This window comes from Montipora capricornis, chromosome 1, assembly GCF_036669925.1.
Source record: "Montipora capricornis isolate CH-2021 chromosome 1, ASM3666992v2, whole genome shotgun sequence".
NCBI classification, from domain to species: domain Eukaryota; kingdom Metazoa; phylum Cnidaria; class Anthozoa; order Scleractinia; family Acroporidae; genus Montipora; species Montipora capricornis.
The window spans coordinates 41832877-41842876 of NC_090883.1; the positions used below are offsets into that span (position 1 = coordinate 41832877).

Genomic DNA, 10000 nt, shown 5'->3' on the forward strand with positions numbered 1-10000 from the left:
TTTAATTATCATTGGTTTTTTTTCTGCGCGCGCCGTCGCCACTGACGTTCCCGTTCTGTTGCTAAATCAGCCTACTCATTCACTCACTCACTCACTCACTCACTCACTCACTCATGCATTTATTTGTTCATTCATACTTTTCACTCGTTTTCTTTCCAGTCTTTCTCGTCGTCGGCAATTACAAATTAACAACAAGTGATTCATTGACTTTTCGCTGTCATAGCCTTTTACAAAAGTAGTTGCGCAAATCGGGATTTTATAATTTGACACACTAGGAGCAAAACTTAATTCATGAACCTAACTCTCCGTCAGTTTCATTTTTGCCGGGGTTCTGAAGTTGAATGCCTTCCTTCCAGACCTAGTTAGTGAATTGAAAAGAGGGGAAAAAGAGGCAAAAAAATAGCGATTATGCTCTCATCTCTTTCATTTAAGTTCGTTTATACCTGCTAAATCAGATGTTTTCTAACTAAAAAGAGTCCAAAAACAACTGAAAATGAAATATACAGGACATTTTAAAGAACTCAGATGACTTTGTGCAGTGTGCAATGGAATTAAATTTGGTAAGAGAAAATCCAGTAACTGAGTTGCTGGTTTGTAGCCGAGTGGATTTTTGGAACCCGCTGCATCCGTAAGAAAATTCTGGGCCTTTACTATTAGGAATTATTTCGCTCCGTGATAACTGGATCTGGTTCTCACCTCTTATAGCAATTCTCTGTGTCGTGCCAATGTAGTATAGTATTATTAACACAACAATAAGAATCAGACCAAAAAATGGAATGAATTCTCGGCGACGTGCAATCATTCTTAGATTTATGGTTCTCTCGTTAATTCACCTCGGTCTGGGTTCCTATAATAAGAACAGAATATGAGATTTTGCATTCTACAAGTGTGCGCATTTAGAACTGAGGTAATGGAGTGTTAATGTACAGGGTGGGCTGTGTGAGTAACAAATTATTATTACTGTCAACTGAACGCTTGTGCATTCACACTATAAGGGCGCTTTCCTTTTGTCTGAACCGGCCGGCTAAACCTGTCATTTTGCACAGAAAATGCAACAGTTTGAAGGAACACTTGCATAATTATCCCTCACATTCTTCTACAGGATTGCAAATCATCCTCGAATTGTGTTAATTTGAAGGAATTGTACAATTGGTCCTTCCAAATGCCCGGTCTGACCTTTCAGTTCCATAGGGCAACAGTGGTAAAAACGGACTTAACTGATTAGAGTGTAACGTGAATTGCTAAGTATCAATTCCCACCCTGGTCAGAGTTTTTCTCTGTCCTCGTGTGGGCCCATTTCCATCAGTAGGGCCAACGCTCATGGTTCATATGGGGTAGATACTTAGCACTTCACATTACACTCTAATCAGTTAAGTCTGTTCAAATATAAGTGCTACACGGCCAACGTTTGCAAAAAACGTAATCCTTGTTTGTACTCGTACATGTTAATTGCCGTGACTCTTCAGTTCCCACGGCCTGCTCCCGTCTGACCCTTGTAGCTCAGTCGGTAGAGCAGCGGTGATCTAACCGGAAGGTCGTGGGTTCAATTCCCACCCTGGTCAGAGTTTTTCTCTGTCCTTGTGTGGGCCCATTTCAATCAGTAGACCTCATTAAGGCTAACGCTCACATGGTTCATATGGGGTAGATACTTAGCACTTCACATTACACTCTAATCAGTTAAGTCTGTTCAAATATAAGTGCTACACGGCCAACGTTTGCAAAAACGTAATCCTTACTTGTAGTGGTAAAAACGGCCTTGTTCCTTTGAATTTCACTTATGTAAAAGTAATTTTTGCCGGCAGAATTTATACAATAATGACATGTATTCCAAGTGATACGAGTTTACTTTGCGATCCAATGGGTCGTTTACTGGCATTTTCTTCCCTCACTTGTCATGTGCAAAATGAAACTAACATTCTCATACCTTCTCACTCACCTTTCCTCTATTTCCCCTTGTGTTGCGGTTCTCTTTCCGCCTTACACTAGTCTAATAACGTCGAGGACTCAGAACATTTGTTCACAGCGAAGAAGGAATTTACCGCTGCTATTCAAGCTATAATGCTTTTAACTTTTACAGACGCCAAAATTTAGTAATTAACTAACTCAAGTATCGTGTTGTGATGCATTTTTGCCGAAAAGTGACTTTTCAAGAAGTTTAAAAGTTGCCGATTGATTTTTGCCATGGTGAACAGCGTCTATCTTGGTAGACAGACTGCATTTGCATAGGTTTGTTACCAAAGATGGGACTATATAGTGTTTGTTTACAAAATATTTAGATTCTTATTTAATCAGTGTCATCCGGCATTATTCTTTTCCACCTCTTTTTGAAAGCGTGTTCATCAAATAAACATGCACTAGTCTTGTATTAGGAACTACGGGTTTACTATAAACCTGATTAATGAAGACTCGTTCAAACTTGAGTTAATACTATTTTCCCGGTATCCCACTGATACCGGAAACTGCGCCTTTTAATTTATAAACCCCTAAGGAAACGAGCGAAGTTTCAAAAACCGTGGCACATGGTAGAATCGAGTTTTACTTTCGGCGACGCTTCTTGCAACGTTACAATGAATTTTCAAGCATTGCGTAATCTGATGAAATATTATTATTATTATTATTATTATTATCATTATTACAGTATTGCTATATTTTAAATATTATATATCAAGTTGCGTATCCGTATATGTTATATCAAGAGCCCATGAGTAGGAGCTTGCCTCCCCCATACAAGCCCTATGAGTCAACCCTTGCCAGTATCTTTCTATTTTTAGAACGCCACGAGTTGTTTGGCACTGCACGCACTGTTTAAAATGGCCAACCAGAATAAAGTCATTGTCTAACAAAGACAAAAAAAGGAAAAACAATGAACGCAAATTGTGCGAATTTATGTAAATTGATGTAAATGTGAGTCTCCTGCTAAAGGGTTGGTTTTAAAAATAGAAAGATACGGGCAAAGGTTGACTCAAGGATATAATGCATATGGGCTCCTGGTTATATATTTTAGCTTTAAATGTAATTTCTCGAAGATATTAACTCTTAATTGTAGCTACTCTGAAATTCGAGATGAAATGAAGTTTATGTGGGTATGTATGTATGAATGTTACCTTTAGCAATGCGCGTGCGTACACTTTGTAATCCACGACTCCAGTGCGTACCACATGGAAGAAACAAATGACTTTTTTCAACAATATTAACGCGACCGAAATCTTTCATTAAACTGACAAGGGATAAACTGAGCTATAGGTAAGATAAGGGTCTGTTTCATGTGGTCTAAGGGCCGACATTTCTCTCCCTCACTGCTTACTGGGGGTAGGTATCTGAAAGACCACTTGCGTCACTAAAGCGACTAGCGGGTCCACGTCGGAATCCCAGGCTTAAAAGTCAGGTACAACGCTCTGGTGAGATGTTCAGAGGTACTGCTACTGAAGCCCCTTTTCCTCTCTTGTTCAAACATTTCGTTAGAGCATGCGTAAATTTTATGGCTCTCCGATATGTACCATTTCAGTTGCTTCTACAGGCATAAACGTAACGTAAGAACCGTGTCTAGTCTTCTCGCATAGGACACAGATAGATAATCCCGTCGTTTATTTAGAAAATTTAGCCTGACAGTCGAGGCTTGGAAGAATAAAGAAAAGGAAATTTGGACTCTGGCTTCCTAAGGAAGCACGAGGTATAAAGCGTTCGATAAAGCAAATGGTAAATTCAAGTAATAAAAGCTTTCCAAAATGTTAATCTTCGGCAGTCATCTGCGGAAGAAGACTGCGACTTTTTCATACATTTGTTTGTGCGATTTTATCGGCTACTTTACGTCACGTGGTGGACAGTTATCCCGCAATAACCCCCGTCTGCGCCGATATTTGTCCTGCGATCATTTCCGTCGAAAAGGAATCAAAGCCAGCAGAAAAAAAAGGCAGCAGGAAAGTTTCAACTTTTCATCTTTATTCTTTACATGAAAGAAAAACAAACTCGTTTTGTAAAGTCAAGTGATACTGACATTAACAAGCTGGTTTCAAGTCCTGTTGCGGAGAGTACAAAATAGTCAGCGAAATGTGTTCCCGGGGATGTGTTGTCAACGTCTTTGAAAGTGAAGAAAGTTGGGAGTACTACAAAGACTTTCAGTCCTGTGTAAACTGAGTCATCAGTTTTATGAAATAGATAATTAATACACAGTGTTTACTGACTGTTAAAAAAGCCCAACCGTTCTAGTCCAGCTTTAGCAACAGTCCACCCTCAACGTGAATCCTTCATGTGCTCCAGACTTTGCACATTCTGGGTTTTTCACGGTTGTAATTTCCTTATTAGCTTTCGCAGTGACAATTAAAATGATTTTGGTTTTTTTTCCTGAGACCGACAAGGCACTCTTTTTTTCTTGTCAGTTTTTGAACAATATGACTGCATAACTAAAAGAGCCATTTTTTTGGAACAATATTGTTAAAAGAAGACGAGAAGATTATTATCGACAAAAAAGAAATTGCCGAATTTTTCAACCACCACTTTGTTCACGTCGCTAATGGCGCTCCTCAGTTTTAAAAAAAGGATTATGGCAAGAACTTTTTCAACATTCTAGCATTAAATAAATCCGTGAGCGCTGAGACGAGTCTGACAGAAACTTTAAAAATTTTCAGCTGTTTTAAGCGATTGTGAAAACCGGCTTTCATATATACCTTGTCCCGACAAGGCAAATGTATAGAGCAAAATTCTAGGTGCTTCAAATCTTGCGCAGCATTTGATCGACTCATAGACTACATGTTATCAATGGACATCTTCTTAGCAATGTACTTAGTAGCTGAGAGACATCTCACTACGCTCTTCAAGGTAATGCCCTCATGCGAATTGCGCTATTCTACGCTCGCTTCATGACCTTCATCCAAATATAAGCCAAAGTTTGCTAAAAATGAGTGTATCCTTCGCTCGCCTTTCTTCTAACTTTTTATATCTTTGGGTAGGCTATAAGGAAAAGTTTTCATTTAGATCTGAAAAGCCTTAGTTTTAGCTTGCCGGATTCATTAAAACAATGAAGAGGCTGTTTGAATCAAAGATCTCCTCTTTGATTGGCTAAGAAGGCTACTCTCTCCTAGCATACAATTAAATATGATATTGAATAAATCTAGAAAACAGATATTATTCAGGTAATATCAAAGCATTTTATATTCAAACTCGAGGCTGAGTTCGTTGCCTTTCTACCTGAGAGTGTTCATTTCTCTTGTTATCACGTCGGGCTCTGAAGCTACCCAAAGCACAGTTACTGCTAAGATGGTATAACCATTTTTTTCTTAGTTCAGTACAAGTAAATTCCTCATATTCGGCCCTTTTGCCGGCATATTTTTGTATTTTTAGTTAAGAAACACAATATGGTTTGTGTAATAGTTTACATTAATGTAAGGTAGGAAGCAATTTAAATATATTTAAAGCGCATAAGGCAGCCATTCCTGTTAGTTTGACTTCATCCGAAGAGACTTGGTTTCAAAACATGCTGACGAGACTACCGAAAACAGGGGAAAGGCAGTAGGACAATTCTCGTGAAATGTTGCGGGAAATGATCCAGAGATTTCTTTTTGCAACGAAAAGTTCTGTGATCTTACGAGTTTCGCACGCAATACAATAAAATACGTCAGATTCATTTCTTTTCTATTTGTTTCATCGTACAGCGTGAGTGTATTTCTATTCATGTTGGACAAGCCGGATGTCAAATAGGTAATGCTTGCTGGGAACTTTACTGCTTGGAACATGGAATCCAACCCGATGGGCAGATGCCCAGCGACAAGACGCTTGGTTATGGCGATGACTCCTTCAACACATTTTTCAGTGAGACCGGATCGGGAAAACACGTTCCTCGAGCGATCTTTGTTGATCTGGAGCCAACAGTTATAGGTGTGTCAGCATAAACTTAAATGACAAATAAACAAGGATTCTTATATTTTTCAAGACCCACTTTATGTTTAAAATATTCTTTGAGATACTGTTTTTTATTGTACTAACTTTGTACAGAAATCGTTTTTAACTCCCTCAACAATTAAACGGTTTTTGACCATAGATGTATTTTAAGTCCCTTGATATATTCAGTTTTAACTGAAGTGAGGAATATAATTTGTTGTAATTAAGATTTACCGATCTCAGAGCTGTTTACTTTCGAGATAGGTATCCGTAGAAACCAAAGCGTTGAAAGAAGCATTTACTTTATGTGAATATTTGCAGTGCTGATACGAATAAGTAATTTAAGATGTTTCAATTCAGTTCGGTTCACTGTTCTGTTTAAAACTAATCAGAATTTCTATATATTGTCTTTTTGATGACACCGCCTAGCCTGCGAGAGGGGGAGAGAAACGACCGCCGGAAATACGTCTGCGGTCGCAGGCTAGACACCGCCCGGGTTGTGAGTCAAACCACTATCGTAATCAGTGCCTTGCTAATTATGCCCTTCTCAAAGCTCTGCGGGTCGAGATTGGAGTCCATGCTTAATCATAAAACCGAATAAGCGGGACATCCAGTAACACCCTCGCTTGGCATAGCTTCATATGCATAATAGAAATGACCATGCTGCAATAGAGCGGTTTTCAATTGAGTATCGAAAGTAATTAGCGAATTACTTTGGTTTTGCATCTACTTCACTCAGTGATTGGTTCAAAGTTCTCGCGCCAGTTTTTCAACCAATCAGAAGTGAAACCAAAACCAATCGTGGCTCGCGCGTGCACATTTTCCCGCGCTTTGTGTCGGCTACGTGTACTTACTTCGAGTTTTGATTAGTTTACTGGATTGTCTCAGTCCTTTTTGATTGGCCAAAGTAATTACTTTGGTTTTGGTTTTACGACAATCATTTGAAAACCGCTCTAACACCAATTCCTTCAGTGCAATATGCTAATTGATGTAATTAAATATGTGTCATTGCAGATGAGGTCCGGACAGGGACGTATCGTCAATTGTTTCACCCTGAACAACTTGTTACTGGCAAAGAAGACGCTGCTAACAATTATGCTCGCGGGCACTACACTGTCGGCAAAGAGCACATTGACTTAGTCCTAGATAAAACACGGAAAATGGTCAGTCTACTTTTTACTCTAGAGGCGTATCACATTCGATAAACATAACAATAATAGCCCGAGTCCTGGATTATGGACCTCTAAGCCAAATGAGATCTGTAAATTCAAAGCTATGGGGTTTGTGGTCTCTTCTATCTAAAATGACTTTTGGCAATCACAGGTTGCTAAAAGGTATGAAAGCGACATTTACGTGTGACTACTGACTACGAAGACGAGTTGGACTACCAGTGCGAGTTTCCAATGCCAAACTGGTAGCGTTCACATAACTACATTCCCCTCGCTTTTTATCTCCTGTTAATAAGTTTGGAAGCTCGTTCACCTTCTCCTGGCATATTGTACCCGCAGCCAAATCCGAAAGTCCGTAATGAGCCAAGGGGTACTCAGAGCAAGTCAGTTCATTAGTATCTTGCGCATCATAATTAGGTTTGAGAAGAGCACTGAGCAAAAAATTGAGTGGCGTTAAATCCCAACTATACTACTTTATCGAGCGAATTTGAACTTGAACTCATTAATTCACTCTGCCGAACTTCTTAAGCCATTGACGAGTAAAATCTTCTGGCTTAGAAAGAGTAAAATCTATTAAGTTTAACTCCTAGAAATCATTGTGTTAATTCGCTTTTGACAAGGTCACGCTCGAAACGTCTGCAACCAATCGCACGACCGGTGGCTCAGTTGGTTGAGCACCGGGCTGTCATGCGGGAGGTCGTGAGTTCGACTCCGGCCGGACTAACACTGAGGGTCGTTAAATAACTGAGGAAAAAGTGCTGCCTTTGTAATTACATCCGCAAATGGTTAGACTTACAAGTCTTCTCGGATAAGGACGATAAGCCGGAGGTCCCGTCTCACAAACAACTTCCATGTTCATTAGATCCCTGTGGGACATAAAGAACCCACACACTATTCGAGAAGAGTAGGTGGCTGTCCTCTGTGTGTATATGGGTGGGTGGGTATAGCAGGTCCACATCAGCTGACTAGCTGCCAAAACTTCAACCTGCTTAAACAAATAAATAACAAACAAACAAACAAGGAAAGAGAGTGGAAGTGACAATTGACTCGAATGACTAAAAGAAAAGGAAATGCGAAACATTTTTATGCACTTTAATGAAGCCGTTTCTTGTCATCTGCAGGCTGACCAATGCACTGGTCTTCAAGGATTTCTAATCTTCCACTCCTTTGGGGGTGGTACAGGGTCAGGTTTTACCTCTTTGCTAATGGAACGCCTCTCAGTTGACTACGGCAAGAAATCCAAGCTACAGTTTGCGATCTACCCGGCTCCTCAGGTGTCCACGGCCGTAGTGGAACCTTACAACTCTATACTTACCACCCACACCACCCTGGAGCATTCCGACTGCGCCTTTATGGTTGATAACGAAGCTATTTACGACATTTGCCGCCGGAACCTCGACATAGAGCGACCGACGTACACCAATCTGAATCGCCTGATTGGCCAGATTGTGTCCTCCATCACTGCTTCGCTTCGTTTCGACGGCGCTTTGAATGTGGATTTGACTGAATTTCAGGTTGGTTAGCCTTTTTCGTTTTTTTTTTTTGCAGGCGTTAGCAATCAAACTGCCAAAAGAAGCCAAACCATGCTGGGACCTCGGGACCTCCATACAATTAATGAAGAAAGGAGCAACCTTAAGCGCAACCCTTGCCCTCGTGAAATTTATAACGTCTCTACTCCATCTATCTATTCACAGGGTTTTTTTTGCAAGCATCTGCGCTTGCATCCTTTGGACAGGCATTAAATCGTCCCACGTATTTTTTTCCCAGCTTTCTCACTGACTTATATTAAAAACTGCAAGGGTGATGCTATGCTTTCAAAATATTTCATGTAATTTTAGACCAACCTGGTGCCGTATCCACGTATTCACTTCCCATTAGCTACTTATGCTCCTGTTATCTCCGCCGAGAAAGCTTACCACGAGCAGCTGAGCGTAGCTGAAATCACCAACGCCTGTTTTGAGCCAGCCAATCAGATGGTGAAATGTGATCCACGTCATGGCAAATACATGGCGTGCTGTCTGCTGTTCCGAGGGGATGTGGTACCCAAGGATGTGAATGCTGCTATTGCCTGCATCAAGACTAAACGGACAATACAGTTCGTCGATTGGTGTCCAACAGGATTCAAGGTAACGAGGGAGTTCCGAAAAGGCAATAATAAAGTTAGCAAATGCAAGTTGAAAAAATAGTTATTTGGGACTATTACTAATTGTCCTCTTGTAGCGTAGCCAATTAAAATGCAGGATTTGCATTAGTCACTAGTTGGGTGATACTAACGATCTTTATGGATTACCATGTTAACATGGAGATTAATTTTTAGCGAGATTCTGCACGTATACCAATAACCTAACCCAGCGTACAAATGACAGGGCATGTTTGATTCTTTTCTTTTTGATAGGTTGGAATTAATTACCAGCCTCCCACTGTGGTTCCCGGTGGTGACCTGGCCAAGGTGCAACGCGCGGTGTGTATGCTGAGTAACACCACAGCTATCGCAGAGGCCTGGGCCCGTTTGGATCACAAGTTTGATTTGATGTATGCCAAGCGCGCATTTGTTCACTGGTACGTGGGGGAGGGGATGGAAGAAGGAGAGTTTTCTGAGGCTCGTGAAGATTTAGCCGCGCTGGAGAAGGATTACGAGGAAGTTGGTGTAGATTCTCTTGATGAAACAGAAGCAGAGGAAGAATACTAGGCATTTAATTTTTTTTTAATAAGGGACTCCACGAGACTGAGATTTGCTGACTGTTATGTTTTGTTCAATGCTTACGAACTTTCTACGGCATCTGAATGGAAGTGAGAGTTTTACCTTTTATTCCTCTCGAAAAGGTTGACTAGTCTTGTGTAGTGGTTCATCAAGGGGAAAGTTCGAAATTGAACATCATGGCGATTTACTCTATCGCCCTTGATGAAGAGCTGATTGAGGCACTAGGGTATAAATTATGGGATGAATTTTTCGTCTA

At 40.5% G+C, this 10000-nt stretch overlaps 2 protein-coding genes across 2 annotated transcripts in view; one reads left to right on the top strand and one right to left on the bottom strand.

Annotated features, from left to right (window-relative positions):
• LOC138044555 (uncharacterized) overlaps positions 1-2198 on the bottom strand; it is a 4008-nt gene extending 1810 nt beyond the window's left edge. Inside the window, exons 1-2 of the mRNA XM_068891040.1 lie at positions 1937-2198; positions 697-847 (exon numbers count right to left, since the gene is read on the bottom strand). Coding sequence (XP_068747141.1) covers positions 697-802 — 106 coding nt within the window. The 5' untranslated portion in view covers positions 803-847; positions 1937-2198. The remainder of the gene's footprint in view (positions 1-696; positions 848-1936) is intronic.
• Positions 2199-5116: 2918 nt separating this feature from the next.
• The window catches only part of LOC138044465 (tubulin alpha-3 chain-like), a 4913-nt gene continuing 29 nt past the window's right edge, over positions 5117-10000 (top strand). Inside the window, exons 1-6 of the mRNA XM_068890974.1 lie at positions 5117-5256; positions 5649-5871; positions 6889-7037; positions 8165-8557; positions 8882-9169; positions 9439-10000. The exon at positions 9439-10000 is cut by the window's right edge and continues 29 nt beyond it. Coding sequence (XP_068747075.1) covers positions 5254-5256; positions 5649-5871; positions 6889-7037; positions 8165-8557; positions 8882-9169; positions 9439-9732 — 1350 coding nt within the window. The 5' untranslated portion in view covers positions 5117-5253 and the 3' untranslated portion in view covers positions 9733-10000. The remainder of the gene's footprint in view (positions 5257-5648; positions 5872-6888; positions 7038-8164; positions 8558-8881; positions 9170-9438) is intronic.